This window comes from Ammospiza nelsoni, chromosome 6, assembly GCF_027579445.1.
Source record: "Ammospiza nelsoni isolate bAmmNel1 chromosome 6, bAmmNel1.pri, whole genome shotgun sequence".
In the NCBI taxonomy this organism is placed as follows: domain Eukaryota; kingdom Metazoa; phylum Chordata; class Aves; order Passeriformes; family Passerellidae; genus Ammospiza; species Ammospiza nelsoni.
The window spans coordinates 21,548,685-21,564,918 of record NC_080638.1 but is presented as its reverse complement, the minus strand read 5'-3'; the positions used below and the strand labels follow the sequence as shown (position 1 = coordinate 21,564,918).

General features: G+C 42.6%; 1 protein-coding gene across 3 annotated transcripts in view; it reads right to left on the bottom strand.

Moving 5' to 3' along the window:
• The window catches only part of LDLRAD3 (low density lipoprotein receptor class A domain containing 3), a 107,564-nt gene extending 91,566 nt beyond the window's left edge, over nt 1-15,998 (bottom strand). Inside the window, exon 1 of one of the 3 annotated variants that reach the window (XM_059475244.1) lies at nt 15,913-15,998. In XM_059475244.1, the coding sequence (XP_059331227.1) occupies nt 15,913-15,946 (34 nt within the window). In that variant the 5' untranslated portion in view covers nt 15,947-15,998. Of the gene's footprint in view, nt 1-8,793; nt 8,865-15,912 lie in introns of those variants that run through there. The other 2 variants (XM_059475246.1, XM_059475245.1) reach the window with 2 other exon arrangements.
• Between the last annotated feature and the right edge of the window lie 236 nt (nt 15,999-16,234).

Below are 16,234 nucleotides of genomic sequence, written 5' to 3'. Positions count from 1 at the left end.
TGCAATGTCCCAGGGGATAAGCTACATAGATAAACGAATACTTCTTCTCCATCTCTCATTTCTACATACCAGAGAGTGTGATACTGCCCTGCCTCCTCATCTATATTTTAGTTCACATCTTACACAGAACAGAGACTACCCTATGCTAATAAAAATAAGCACCACATATTTTTCAGGACATCTATTTTAAAGTTCCCCTCTCTAGCATCCAAAAAGAAATCTGCCAATGCTCCACCCTAGGAGACTGGAGGCACTAATTTCTTGCTAGCAGGACACACTGGAAGGAGAATCTGCACAACTCCAAATCCTCATCTATGAATCCTCACGTAAAAAAGCAAAACATATACAACTGTTATCCACTCCCAACCTACATATTCTGATTATAATGAAAAACTATCAGAAATAACTCACATATGATTCAAAGTAGGGATCTAAAAGGGACAACTGAAACAGCCTTCTCACACAAGCTTAGAGACAAGCAAGCACTTTGAGCATCAGCAAGAGGAAAAGACAGCAGTCTAGAAGTAGCCTACTTGAACAAAGAAAAGAAGCAAAAGTAACAAACAGTGACAGTGTGTCACACACGCAAGGCTGAGTCCTCCAAGTTCAGTCTGAGTTTCAGCCCTTCCTAGACCTGCTTCTTTGCTGATGCAAAAAGAAATCCACCATCTCATCTGATGCTGTTTGTTCCATTCTTTTCATAAGCTACTACAATTTTATTGGGTCTTGAGGGCAAAGCATTCATGGAGGAGAAGGGAAAAGGCATGTGCACAACAATCGCATAAAACATTGGGAAAGCAGAGAAGTGGAACTGACACTGGCAGCTACCACTTCCTAGCGTCTTACTTAGCAAATCAATCAGAAATCAGCTCCAGCAATTAAGTGATAATGAATTATTGATGACACTCACTTTGGGGAACCGAGCACTTACCAGCATTTATGAAACTAAAGAAACTGAGGTGGGTAAGTGCTATCCCCATTTTGCAGATGGCACAAAGCCAGGCAGACAGCAAACAATTCTGCGACATTGCGACTTGCCGAGGATCATTTATCTCTAGCATGTTATCTCAGTTCTGTTTGCACATGGTCACACATTACCTTGATTTGTAACACACTCCTGCTTCAGAGAGGCACAGTGAATGCTCCAGGTACAGAATTAATAATTTCAGTAACCACATCCTACTACCATTTCAGAGGTGGGGAGAAAAAGGCTGCTCAAAATAAAGGACAGCAATATTGAAGCCAGGGAAAAACCACTTTAAAATGTGATCTACAACATATGTTCAGTGGCAGAATTTGCCCTTGAGAAAGCAAAGAAGGTATTCAAGCTCTACTATTTCAAGATACTTTAAGTCTGTACTTAACATGTGTTTAAGTCAGCCAACTTATTTTGCCAATGCAAATATATTCAACTAGAAACTCAGAAGAAAGCCAAGAATTCAGTCTCAGATTTAAAACATTCTTGCCAGCCACTCAAGGCTGTCAGTAATGCCATACAGGAACATTTCCTATCACTAACACATAAAAGTGATCTAGGAAAGAGAACTCACTCTACTCCTACCATACTTCACAACTGAGCTTTCCAACTGATGCCATTATCTATTTATACCATTAAAAACCAAACAGACAAAGGAGGATGTGAGCATTCATTGCACATTATCTGTCCTGCCCCTTCACAATTTCTCATCAGACTTAGCAAGCAGACAGGCTATTGTCTACATGCACTTAAAGGTAAGTCTCTCACACTTGTAAAGCTTTCACCCTCAAGAGCAGCTGCCAGAGCTGAGGCAGACACAGATGCAGCTTTACAAATTAGTGGCCATATGTCATCCAGCTGGTGTGAAGCACCACGATGTCCCTTCAAACACCACAATGGCTACACCCATGTGAGTGTGCTGACTTGTAGTCAGCTCTCTGACAGGAATGCTGGTGACATAAGCTTCAGGAGGCAGAAGATGACTGTCAGTACCTGCCATGTAGTCCAGCCTTGCAGACAGGATGTCTTTCAGGGAAGGGCAGCTTTCTGTATGAATTTGAGATGACTGGAGATAGGGTTCAGCCCTGCCACAGATGTCTTACATGATCATATTATTCTGCTTTCCTTGGCTTCAGTTTTCCTTATCTGTTAAGGACTACTAATGCTCTCCTATCCCTTGGGAATACTGCCAGCATCCATAATTTATGTTTCCACCCTGCTTGGATGCTGAGAAGATGAGTACCTGGAGATATATACTGATCAGTTGTCTGCCAAATATATAAACTGTTTTTAAAGAAATATCATAAAAAATGCAAACTATTAATATTAAAGCCCATCTGTGCATCATATAATCATTAAGGAGGGAAAAGGCCTCAATAATCACTGAGTCCAAGCATTAACCCAGCACTGACAAGTTCACTACTACATCATATCCCTAAGGACCACATCTACATGTTTTTTGAACACTTCCAGGGACTGAGATTTCACCATTTGCTGGGCAATCTGTTCCAATGCCTGATCGCCCCTTCAGTGAAGAATTTTTTTCTTATTCCCAATATAAACTTGCCCTGGCACAACTTCAGGCCATTTCCTCTTGTCCTATTGCTTGTTACTCTGTCTACCTCAGCTCACCACAATGTTCTTTCAGGGTGTTGTAGACAGCAGTAAGGTTTCCCCCCAGAAAAGCCTCCTTTTCTGCAGGTTAAACTACACCAGCTCCTTCAGCTGCTCCCCACAGGACTTGTGCTCCAGACCCTTCACTAGCTCCAGTGCTCTACTCTGGACTCATTCCACTACCTCAATTTCTTTCTTGCAGTGAGGGGCCCAAAACTGAACACAGGATTCAAGGTGCAGCCTCACCTGTGCAGAGTACAGGGGACAATCACTGTTCTGGTCCTGCAGGCCACACTGATTTATGCTAGGAAGCCATTGGCCTTCTCATGTTCAGCTGCAGTCAACCAGCACCCCCAAGTCCTTTTCCACAGGACATCTTTCCAGCCACTTTCCCCCAAGCCTACAGTATTGCATGGGGTTGCTGTGATCCAAGTGCCTCAGGACTCGGCACCTTGCCTTGCTGAACTGCACACAATTGGCTTTGTCCCATTGATCCAGCCTGCCCAGATCCCTCTGCAGATCCTTCCCACCCTCCAGCAGATCAACATTCCCACCCAGCCTGGTATTGTCTGCCAACTCCATTGATTCCTCAGCAGTAAACACGCATTTTTATACTTTTATAATCAAAAATCTTTGAGTTATGCAGGTATGCAGCTGATACACAGTTCCTGGATTCTGACTAAAATAGGAAGGACCACTCTGTAACAGATAAGCAGGAAGGAGTTTGGGAAATTGCAGCTCCAACTACCAACTAGATTCAGTTCACATAGTAACTCTAGAGATAAGTGATCCCCTAGACTTAAGAAACTCAAACCATTTTAGATACAGAAATTAACTGCCCTCTTATTTACACTTACAGGTTCAACAAGAACACCTTGTATGGTTCAATTTCTGTTTTCCTTTTGCACATACCCTTTACTTTGTTTAATGCTGGGATGTGATTAGTGGGAAAAGGGAACAACTTGGGAAGATTGTTTGAAAACAGATTATAAATTTGTATGTTCCAAAGTATCCAAAAATCACTCTGCCCTGCAACTATACAATGACTAGCTCTTGGTATAGCTGCTTACACCTAGGGTTTAATTTTGACAGTTAAGATCACTCAAATGGTTCTCTAACCAAAACATTTACTACAGCATTTCAGTAATGCATTTTTTCCAACACAACAGGCCAACACAGTCCTTCTAAACCAAAGTAAACAATGCTGGAACAGTAACTAAATCTGGGCTAAGTTAGTTTTCTTACAGGAATGTGCAAAGTAGCTTGGAAGGCTTGTGTTTGCAAACACCCAACATATTCCATCTTCAAGGGCCAGACTGGCAAAGGTGCAAAGATCATTCTATTTCCTCAATGCCACTGCTCATTTGAGACATCCCATATCAGACATGCTTCCTTTACAAACTGGAGATAACCACCTGATATTTTAGAAGTCTAAATCATGCACTCTTTGCTAGGTTAAAAACTGGCTGGATAGCCAGGTCTACTGGGGAATGTACATCCAACTGGTGGCCACTCATAAGTGGTGTTCCGCAGAGCTCAGTGTTGGGTCCAGTCCTGTTTAATACCTCTATCAATGAGGCATTAAACTGACTGAGAGGACCAAGTGTCCTGTCAGCCAGTTTGCAGACAGTGCTAAGTTGGGCAGGAGTGCTGACCTGCTGGGCAGGCTGGATCAATGTGCCAAAGCCAGCTGTATGAGGCTCAACAAGGTGAAGTATGGGTCCTGAGGGAGCTGGGGGTGTTCAGCCTGGAGAAAAGGAGGCTCGGGGGACCTCATCACTCTCTACAAATGCCCAAGAAGAGGTTGTAGCCAAGTGGGGTTTGGCCTCTTCTCCCAGGCAACCAGCAACAGGACAAGAGGACAGCCTCAAGCTGCACCAGGGGAGGTTGAGGCTGGACATTAGGAAGAATTTTTTCACTGAAAGGGTGAGCACTGGAACAGGATGCCCAGGGAGATGGTGGCATCACCACCCCTGGAGGTATTCAAGAAGCAACTGGACATGACACTTAGTGCTATGATTTAGTTGACATGCTGGTGTTCAGTCAAAGGCTGGAGCCAGTCTTGAAAGGCTTTCCCAACCTTGGTGAGTCTATGACTATATGTGGGCCTAATTTTAACAGGATCTAATGGGCCTTACAGAGGTCTTTCGATACAGGCCCAAAGGAAGTTACACTGATTGCTTCTCCAACTGGAAAGTTTGCTCACAATAGAAATCTGCCTCATTTTGCAACAACTGATGAGGAAACAAAAGTACCAACACTGCAGGGAAAAACCAGCTAATCTGTGGCTGAGCAGTTTCCCCTTGAGACTACTCACAAGGAGCAGTGGCAGTCAGCAGGTCAGCAACTCTGGATTCAACCTCAGTTAGGACATGAATATCCTGCCAATGATCAGCACTGGTTCTTGTGTTTCCAGATTTTATTTGACTCAGCTAATTGGCCATTAAGCTCCAATGAGGTGGACATTTATCTACAGATAACACAAGGAAATTGGAAAGTAAGCAGCCTGAGGCTACCCTGAAGACTGTTAACCAAATAGCAAGGCAGAGCTCAATTAAAACAATTCATCAGAAAACCTATATAGTCCATTGGCAGATTTTCAAGGATCCCATTAGAAATTTTAAGGATATTCAATCTGATTAGATGCTGAAGTCTATCTCATGTAGAAACCATTAATAAGTAAAGAGCCTTTAACTTTGAAAGCCTGAACATTACCAAAGCCACAGCAGGAAGAGACACTGGGCCTTTCCTGTGTAACTAACACGCACAATTTTGCATAAGAATGGCAAACCCTTTCTGTACTCTATTGAAAAACTTGAGACTGATGAAAAGGTGCAGCTGTGCAAACCAATGTCATCAACTACACACCACTTTTGGGTGGACTCTGTTGATGTAACTAAGAGAGACACTCTTACATGCTACCTCAAAAAAGAATACATGCAGGACCTCTGAATCAGGAGTATTCCATGAAATGTCTAATATCTCAGTTGTTGAAAAGGGCAGGCATTTCAATCACTTGAAATTGCAGTGCAAATACGAAATTACACTGAAAAACATTTTGTCTCTCATTTTATGAAAATTTGAAGAAGAAAAATGGCTATTGTGCTCTTAACCTTACTGGACATATAATTCAAGTACAAAATAAGGTCACTGCTATTCTGGACTCTTTTTTTGAAAAGAAAGGTTGCAATGAAAAACATTCCAAAAAACATGATATTCACAGTAATCCCTATTAGGGAAAAAATCGGACAACACTCTACTTCAAACTTGCAATTTAGAAGCTCACATTCCTCATGGAAGATTTTCAGGGTACAACTGGTACTGCCAACTCATATTGTTTAAAAATTCTCTTAGGAACTCTACTATCAATGTCCTTTTTATCTTCCAAGTACTCTGTTCATGTTCTATACAGACCACTTTGATCTTTGGACAGAAGCAGATTCTTGATTTGTATACTGCACGTGGAAGCTCCATTTTCAGAGGAGATAAAAAGAATAGGTTCCTGAAATTTAAATACTGCTTGCAGATAACAGAGGGAAGTCCTCCATCTGACTGCAAAAGGACAAATGCTTGTGGTTGGATTAAGAATGTGTAAGCTGAAAAATATCACAGGGATGTACTTTTCCCTCCACACTTGCTGATTTTCAAAGCCAGTATATTCACAGGACTGAAAATGCCTAAAAAGAGTATGTAGATCTCCCCTTTTAAGACAGGGCTACCAAACACTTCTTAGAGAACATAAATCAGAATTCAAACAGGACTCGATTCAATTAATGTCAAGTTTAACATCTAGAACCCTGGTCACATAGGAAAATGAATGATCTGCTCATTTAAAAGTTCACAGTGTTTTGGGTTGGTTTTTTCACAATTCTACCTGTAAGTCCATTTATGCTCTCATTTCACTCACAACCAAGTACTGAACTTCAGCCATATGGCTTGTTTTTCCCCCTCTCCATCTTCTTTTTACCTTTTAAAAAACTTGCTGAAAGAAAAAAGAAGCCTTTTTTGAGTTTGAAAGACAGCAATCACCACAAACACTGATCTTCCTTAGCCAATTCTGAATTATGCCTACTTAGTTCAAGGACTTGGTCTTTTAATAGCAATTGAGCAGTAAGTTCTTCCAGACTCCAGGATTTCACAAGTGCAGGCTGCTTTCTACCACACTGAGCAGATCTTGATTGCAGCATCTATACTGTGCTTTTCCAGTTACACAAACAAGCAAAGATGTTCAGATTTTACATAATGCCAAGGCCTTGAGAAGGCATTTCTTACTGTTGATCAGATCATGGAAGATTTAGTTTGGCATCTTCAAGATCACCCATCCAAGATCACCATCAGAGCCTCAAACTCTTTTGGTGGACAGCCATTCTCCTCAGGACAAAAGCCATGCACATCAGGCTCCATATAACCATATATTCAGTTTAGGAGTGTGCAGTTCCACCCAGCTTTTAAGACTTCACAGTTTTGGACCCAGCCACAAGAGCAACTTGTGCCATTGGCAGGAGGCTGGCTAACAGGTTAGGACTTATTTGGCCATTGAAACTCATTGATTGCAGTGTGTTTCCTTTGAAGGTCACACATGCTGACTCTACTAATTTATGAAGAACTGATGCACTTTGGCAGGTGAAGCAACTCTACATATTTAACTCTCTAACTAGTCCACGACTGCACATATTTAACAATGCATTCACAAATGATTTAGCAATTTATAAATCATGCCTTTCATCGTGTCACGTAAATATTACCTATCTTTCATTAATGATCCCTGAGAAAGAGCTCATTTGCTTAAGATGCACATTTCACTTATAAATTGTACCAGAAACTAAGTAAGACCATGTCCCAAGTCTGCTCTTACTAAACTCCACCTCCCAAACACAGCAGCAAAGTCCTACACAGCCTAAAGCTGAGCCTTAGCACACAGCATAGCTAAGCAATGGACAGGGAAGACAGGGAGAAGAAAAGCAAGCCCAGCACTGGTGGGAGAGTGAAGCAGAAGACCTGCAATAGATAGAGGCAACGGAAAAATGACAATTCCTAACTACAAGTTTGGCATAGATATTGTAAGTATACATAACAGCATCTTTCTTTTTAAGTATAGAGGCATGATGAGGAAATCCATGGCTAGCTCTATGCATCATCAATGGGTACACTTTGGTGAGGTCATGAGGCAAGAAGGAAAAAAAGAGAAAAGGATACAGAGGGGAGGAAGGAAGTGGCACAAATCATCTATGAAAAGAAGCATATAAAGACTAAGTCATCAGCATGCAGCTTCACAACAAGAGAACAAGGATGCAAGCAAAGAAAGAAAAAGAAAGGAGTTTAAATCTGACAAGAAAGGGATTCACAATCTGAGAAATAATGGCTATCTTTAGCTGCAGAATTTTAGCAAAGCTTATACAAATAGAAGCAGAAACATTTAACAGCCCTTAACATAACTTCTTGCACTGGGAGACAGGAGCAGAATACCAGCCCTGAGACTGAATTGGCAGCCTTGAAACTCAAAATTGCAAGCTCAAGTGTTCCCTTCTGTAGCCATGTGTAAGCAGTAACTGCATTCCCTGTCAAGGAGCACTATTTAGCAGGTTTGACATGGTCCTGAACCATGGGTTACCTGTGCAGAGCACCCCAGACAAGCAACAGTACTTCAAGTTGTCAGCTCCTGCCCTGCCTTATAAAAGGGAGAGAAAGTGCAACTTGACAAATACATGGATTTTCCTAAGTACATTAATTTGTGTGTCTCTATCATGCTTCACATCTTTGTACACCTAACACTCCTATATCTGAGGAATCTTAATGCCTTTACACTAACAACAAAAAAGAAAGGGAAAAAAACAGGAATACCTGACTAAAAATTATCATATCAAGAAAAATCTACTTACCTCACATCAAATCCACACCAGGCAAGGCTGAACATCTCTTAAACGCCAAACCCACTATTTTGAATTGTAAAAACATATGCCTGATATTTGTGGCACATAGCTCTTGACTAAAACTAGGGTAGCACTAACAGCATCAAAGAAAGATAGTAAGAAAGCTGGTGTCAAAAAAAAAAAGACAAATAAAAGAGGAGTGAATATAGTGAGGAAAGAATTAAATCTTGCCCAAAGTCATACCCTGATCAGTAACACAACCTGGAACAGATCTGTTGTCATCTCATTGCAGGGGCTCCATACTGTTGTCTCCTTATCACAAAAGTTCCATACCTTCTTGGTGCTTCTCGTGGACAGCTCCTCAGAGCACTGACTCCTACTCCTTCACAAAGCAGCCACTGACTCCAGGTCCCTTCTCAACCAGGCACCCCACTCTTTTATAGCACTCTTCTTCTCACTGGTTACAGCTGTGCCCTGTTAAAGTCAGGCCTGCTCCTAACCTTTGCTAATCGGCCCAGCTGCAACTCCTTAGAGGTAAGATTACTTTCTACACAATCTTTATTTTCTTCTATTCTATCCCCCTGTAGATCCTGCAGCACTAAAACGGTGAACAGCTTTGCCCAGAAGAATACAAGTCTTTAGCTGACACATATACACATGGCTGGCGATGGTGTTCTGTCTGGAGCTATAAGCATCATCTGACTCATTAACAATTGAAGTGATAAATTCATCTAAAATACATAAAGCAAGAGAAATTACTCCAAGGAGTGATGGAATTTGAACACAAATACTTAATAGTCAGAATTCACATATTAATTTTTAATAGAACCACAACCTACTTGCTGCCATAACATTATTACATGTTATGAAAACAGAGATAAAGCCTCACAGGAAAATGTTACCTAAAATCTAACTTTTCATCCAACAAACCCAACAGTTTCAAAATAGACCAACACAGGATACCTCATGTGATGTAACTGGTTTCCATCTAAAATTTTCAATAAGAGAATCCTGAACCAGGAATCTTCCTGATCACATTCCCTAGGAGCCATCTGGAATCTGTCTAAGCAGATAAAAGATAACACAACACCAGAGACCCAGGGCAAGGTGCAGTACTTAGGGATTTCTCCTTTAATTTAGAAGGAAAAAAACTAATCAGAATCCCTACTAAAGAATAAAAATAGCACTACAACCTGAAAAACTGTATTTTTGCCCCTATTGAAACAAGCTATTTCATAACACAACAGCATATTTCAGCCATATTAAACTTATAGACTTCCCAATCTTTAATAAGTTAAGTCTCAGGCTCCTTAAGAGATACCAAAGCCATTTTAAAATAGAAATTTTTTGGCTAAGAAGACATAGTATCAGGACCTCGGAGTTCATTAGCTCCCAATCCTAAATGATCCCAGATTTTAGCAGTTTCACAGCCACATCACCTTCCATTCATTACCTCAGCTCCCTGTTCACTCTGACATGTGACACAGCAACTTACTCAACCATTTACATATTGACAAAGGGGAGCTTTGCTTGATATGTTTTAATTGTGACAAGTTCACAGCTGTCCAGCCCACAGCTGGAAGAAGGCTTAAGAAACACAGAGGAAAAAATTATCAGCAGCCACCCCCCCCCCCTCCCCCAAATTGCTTCAATTTTCATTTTGTTCCTCTGGGGCCTTTTGATTATCCACCCACATGATTCCCCAATTCTTCAACACATTTCTCACACCAACAGGAGCTACCTATTATTTCTCTCCAACTTCCAAAGAGTACACATCTGTATAAGCTGCAACTAAAATAAGTACATGATTCCACAAGTTCCTTTGCAACCAAGAAGTGGGTAAGTGGGGATCTCTATAAGCAACAAGAGACCAAGGGCTCCATTTAGAAATCTCACTGCCTCAGCATTTCCCATGTGCAAGTTAAAACACACCCACACACCAAGCCAGCTACTATTACACCGTCTTCTCTCCTAAAAGGATTTTTCTGTCCTGATAGACAACATTGCATGCAAGGTGAGGTTGCCCTAAAATGCCTTTTAGTCTGACAGTTTCACTAGCACAAGAGGCTGCATGAAAGAAACTAAACATCTGATCAAGTTACTGCAGCTTACAAGCTTCTAGATGTCAATTAATCTGGACACACACACAGTCCTTGCAAATGCAAAACCCCATTGATCATATAAATCAAAAGTTCACTATCAGAGGTAACTAATTTAGACAAATGCTTTCTGCCATGGTGTTTTTTTTGCTTGTTTTTCTTAAACTGTTTGTTTAATTTTCAATTTTGTTGTTGGTTTGGGTTTGGTTTTTTTTTTTTGTTTCTTAATAAATATGAGCTCCTCCTCAAAAATTCTATAGCAGTCAGTAAATGTATGATAAACTGATTATCCTAATGGCTGACAATACAATTACTTCCAGCCATGATCTATTTACATTTCAAGCAAAGGGCAATCTGTCATTCTATGTTTAACTTGAGAGCTGCCTTAAAATACATAATTAAAACTGTTTTCACTTGAAATATTCCCTTCTGCATCTTAGATATAGCCCATTATGAGATCCTGCCAGGACAGAAGAGTTGTTGTAATACCTAAAAGACAAAAATGCCAAAAACCAACTATTGAGACCCAAGATGTTTCTCTTTCCTCATCTTCGAAACCTGCCAGCTGATAATGAAGCTGTTTTCAAATCCTTTCAAACCCTGAAAATGTCAGTTGAAATAGTTATCACAGTGTCTTGTACCAAAGCCAGAATATCCACAGCTCCAGTCTGCAGCAAGCAGGACAACTGAACAGCCTTCCAGGCTTTCTAGCAATTCATAAAACTCATCAGCTTCTACAACAGATGAGACACTGAAATGGAGAGCACGGCTACCATCACAGCAGATCTCAGCTACAGATTTTTCAGGCCTACTCCATTATTGCATTTCTGCTCACATGGACAGAAAGAGTAACCACAGAATAGGATATATGACAGACACTACTCTGGTAAAATGTACCAGTGTGGAAAAATAAATTAAAATTTAAAAAACGTAAATAACACAAACAAAAACCAAAACAAATTCTTTCTCCAGGTGACAAATTGATTTTTAATTAGGCCTTCCCACATTGCACTGAAACACAGAGATGCTTGAATCTCAGCTCAATTCATCACTGCTACTTAACAAATCAACATAACCCTGTAACAGTCTACCAGATTTACAGCAAAGGGAACCATTTTATTCCTCACCCAGTAGATAATCAGCATAAAAACGAAAGCAGGATGCAGGTTCCTATTGTCACAATAAACGTATTATAGTATCACCAGGAAACTTTTTTCTCCAAAGAGGTATGGAGCTGGTCTCAGTATATCAAGAACTACAGACTGACTGCATGCTTGTAACAATTTATTTCACATTTGTACAAAGGGTGCATTTTTACTACCTATTTTCTTTATAACAATCTTCATTTTCTATCACAACATGTGACTGCAACATTGCAGTCATGCTTCCTCCCTCTCAACCTGGCAACTGCAGACTCTTTGCAGGGGTTGTGCCAGGCAAGATGGGATGCTGGGAAGCTCCTGGGCCCTGCAACTCCCCACATTCAGTGAGTAAGAGAAATCTGTTTAAATCTAGCCAAGAACACACCTCCCCCAAATCATCCTCTGCTTATTTCACTCCCTGCACAAAAAATGTACTTGCAAGAGTAAAGTCTGACAACAGCCTCAAACATCAAATGTCGAATAACCAGAAACTGATTCAAAACAACTTGTGTGTGTGGGCACAGGCTCCTGTGACAAATCCCACATTCTCCTCAGCATGGCTGGGGAGCTTTGCATTGGAGTGAGTACCCCTGGCTGCTCTCATTATGACCACTGGCAGACTCATATCTTCAGCAAATATCCAGTGCTTGTTGTTTATTACTGTCCCAAGATGGAAGTTTCTTGACTTACCAACTCCAGGAATCTTTCTCCATCTCTCCCACACTGATGTCCTACCCACGCTCACAGCTGGCTTATGTACCAAGAAAGACAAACACTGGTTATGAAGCACTAGACTCAGTTTAAGAGTTTTCAAGAGGACTGCCTGAAAAACACAGAATAGACCTACTGAATATACAATACAGACATGAGTATTCAAGTAGACAGGGGCTTTTTTCTCTCTGCTTATCTACCAGAGGAGACCACCACTCAGTACTGCTGATTACTCCTGCCATGCAGTACATAAGCTTTTCAGCAAAGAAATTCTACTATTAGCAATACCTCTGAATGTCAGTACAAATGAAGACCCATGTAAGGAAATAATGGCTATCTCCTTAACACCATGTGGAAGTTTTAAGTTAGCAGATATTACACAATACAGACTAACGAGGTAACACGACTCTTCAAATAGCTCCTATCCCTGCCTGATTTTAGGGATGTTCTGGTTTTTTGCAAGATTTTGAGGTGAAGTTGGAAAATGTAATGAAAGCACACGTGTGGCCCTTCATGTTTATGCTATCCGTAGAATGGGTCCTGATTCTAACAATCTTAGACCAAAATACTGGAGGGAATAAGACACAGAAGCTTCCCTTAATACAGAGCAAGGTGAGTATATTTTAAGAGGCATGATATCTACATTATATATTCGACTAATGTATCAGAAAGGCCCTTATATTGAACTGACTCCTGGGGATGATACTTAGAAATCCCAGCTGTGCATTGCATTTTGATTCTCCAGTCAAAGACTGACATTGTAAAACCTTCTTCAGTTAAAACAGAAAGGTGTGTAATTGTCAGTAAAAACAGTGTCCCTTTTTGCTCACTTTGTAAAAGCAGTTAATTTACCTGAATGTTTCTGACTCCTGCCATTTTTCTTCTTAATGGATGATATACAGGTCAAAGAAAAAAATACACAAATCTATGTTCAAAACATGTTCAGTAGGATTTAGGTTTCTTTAAACTAAAAAAATTGTCTTGAATACACAGTACAGTGGCAGTCAGGATTACAGAACTCCTTTTTCTGTTAGGGATTGTTTACATTTTATTGGGTTTTCAGCTGTAGTGTACTTGCAATTCACTGAAACAATCCTTTCCAAAACTCACTGTAACTGTGTGTAGATCAGCTTCCATTACTTCATACAAGCAGTAGAAGATAAACACAGATGTCTGTTTTCTAACTAACAGACCTCCTTCTATATTAACTTAACCTGATAATGTTGTTACAGTCTGAGCTGGAAACAGGAATCCTTGCAGGACCTAACCTACATCCAGGAACTCCTGGGCAGACACTGAGCCAAAGCAAAGTGCTGGAAACTGGGTCACACTATGACATGTACAGGGCAGCAGGAGGGGATCCGAGCTGAGCCTGACCTGCTTATACTGGCAAGAGCACGAGAGATGAAAGGAACTGGGTGCATGGTGTGTGAGCTGCCCAAGAGCTTGATGAGACTTACATGAGATGGGGACTAGAAGAGGAAAGGAAGGTAACCAGGAAGCTCCTGTGCAAGGAACAGAGGCTGAAACTTCAGATCCATAGTCTCTTTCTGATCAATTACTAGTTAGTTAACAACTGAAATTAACAAGCCTGGTGTAAGTTCAAACTCGAGTATCATAACAAAGTAAAACTTTTCCCATGCAGATAGGCTTTTTCAGGATGGAAAGTACTACTTGATACAACTACAATATTATGAATAAGGACAAAAATAAAAGATCAACTTTGCCTTGCAAGTCAACAGTTACTTCTGCACACTAGCAGAACGACTGTTTAGACAGGGACACTATATTCTGTTTACCTTCTGTTAACTGAAATTCATCCCTAGGGTTGCAAGGTTTCCCATCTGTACCCAAAAAAGATTCAATAGGAAAAGAAGTATTTATATTTTATATCAGGAGTTACCAGAAGTAAAATTCAAAACAGAGTGAAGGCCAGGCAGAGACAAACTTATGCTCCCTGTGGGAAGCTTGCAGGGACGCCAAAATATACAGAGGAAAGCAACATCTAAAAAACAAATCCCTGAAGACCCCCTACTTTATTTTTCAAAAGAAAAACAGAACACATGAAAAAAGAAGTTTCAGAAATTTCTTTGATTCTGCCCCAAAGTAAACCAGAGTCTCTGGTTAAGTAACTGCAAGAACGTTGTGCAAGAACCACAGCCAGTAGTCAAAAAGCTGAAGTACCAACTTCCACACAAGAAACAGGTCTTTGTCACTGCCCCCAAGCCAAGGTGGAGCAGGAATATGGGGTGTGGGTGGCTGGGAAACCTTCAGATGTCAAGATCAGTATCTTGTAGATGGGATCCCTCCGTGTTAATCTAAGGGTGGTATTACAAGCAAATATATTCAACACATGGAAACATGTAACTTGCTGTGAATAATTAGATGAAATTTTGGCAGTAATAGAATGGAAATTAATAAGGAAGAAGGCAACACAATCCAGGTAAACAAACTTAAGCTTCGTCTGACGCCTCCCAAAAATGGAACAGCGGAAATAGTTTTACAAAGACACCTAAACCTCCAAAGACTTATGAGTGTCACAGTCAAAGTTTGCAGTTGTCTAATTTCAAAACAGTGCAAGTCCTGTCACTCTTCTCCTCCTTCCTATCCGTCTACACCAAACTTTTACCATAGAAGCTGTGAAACTTACGAATTCTTCATGACAACAAATACTCTTAAAAGACAAGAAAAGAAAATAATTTGAGCTTGATAATCTGAGTTTTACACACTGTGTGTCATCACTTCATCGCCAAGGCGTGATTCAGAAACAGACACAGCAGCATGCAGCCAGGCTACTTACACTGTCTGGAAAAGTGCCCGCTAAGATCATGTTGCAGAAATAATTCACACCTGCAGCAAAGCTGCACAAAACATCACCAACTCGCCAATTTTGACAGGCATATGCCGACCGTGGCGGGGAGAAAGAGTTTCTATACAGACGAATATGAGCAATAAGTATGAAATTCCCTTTCCGCACCCCAAGTAAAGCCAGGCAGGACCCGAGCGCTTCACTTGGCCACATCCCAACGCGGGCCCACCGCCGCAGGGTCGCCCGCACCCGCCACGGCCTCCCTGGCCCCGAGGCGGCCTCGCAAAGGAGAAGGGGGCCCGGCCCGGGATGCACCAGCGGAGCCGCGGCCCCTTCGGCCCGGCGGAGACTTCGATGCCCGGTTCGGCCCCGCTCCATGCGCCTCGCCCCACGCCAGCCCCGCTCACCCCCGCTGGGGCCAGGACCACCCCGAGCACGCCCGGAGGGGCGGAGGGGCCGACACGCACCCGCCGCACCTCCGCCGTGGGCATCCCGGCCCGGCCCGGCCGGAAAGGGAGGGGAGCGCGGCGAGCGCAGCCCGGGGAGGGGCGGCCGGCGGCGCCCCCGGCCCGCCACGAGCCGCCCAGGGAGGCGGGGGTGCCGAGGAGGCCCCGGCGCCCTCCCCCGCCGAGCGGAGCCGCCCCCTCGCTGGCGGGCAGCGCCCCGGGGCACCGCCCCCGCCCGCACTCACCCGCCGAGCCCAGCAGCAGCCACAGCAGCCACATGGCCCCGCGCCGGCCGCCCCGCAAACTTCGGGGCTGCTCCGCCAGTCCGGCCCGACGGAGCCTGCGGCGGGGAGCGGCGGTGCGGGGGCCGGCCCGGGGGAGGGCCCAGGGGTGGTGCCGCCGCCCCGCCCCGCCCCGCTGGGCGGCCGTGCCCACCCGCGGCCGCCGCCGCCCTGTCCGCAAGGCTGAAGGGCCGCCTCATCTTCCTCACCTCTGCTACCCATCAGACACCTCCGGCCAGTTTTGACGGCCGGGTTGTGGTGCCATTGGCGTTTCTTACAACAAACT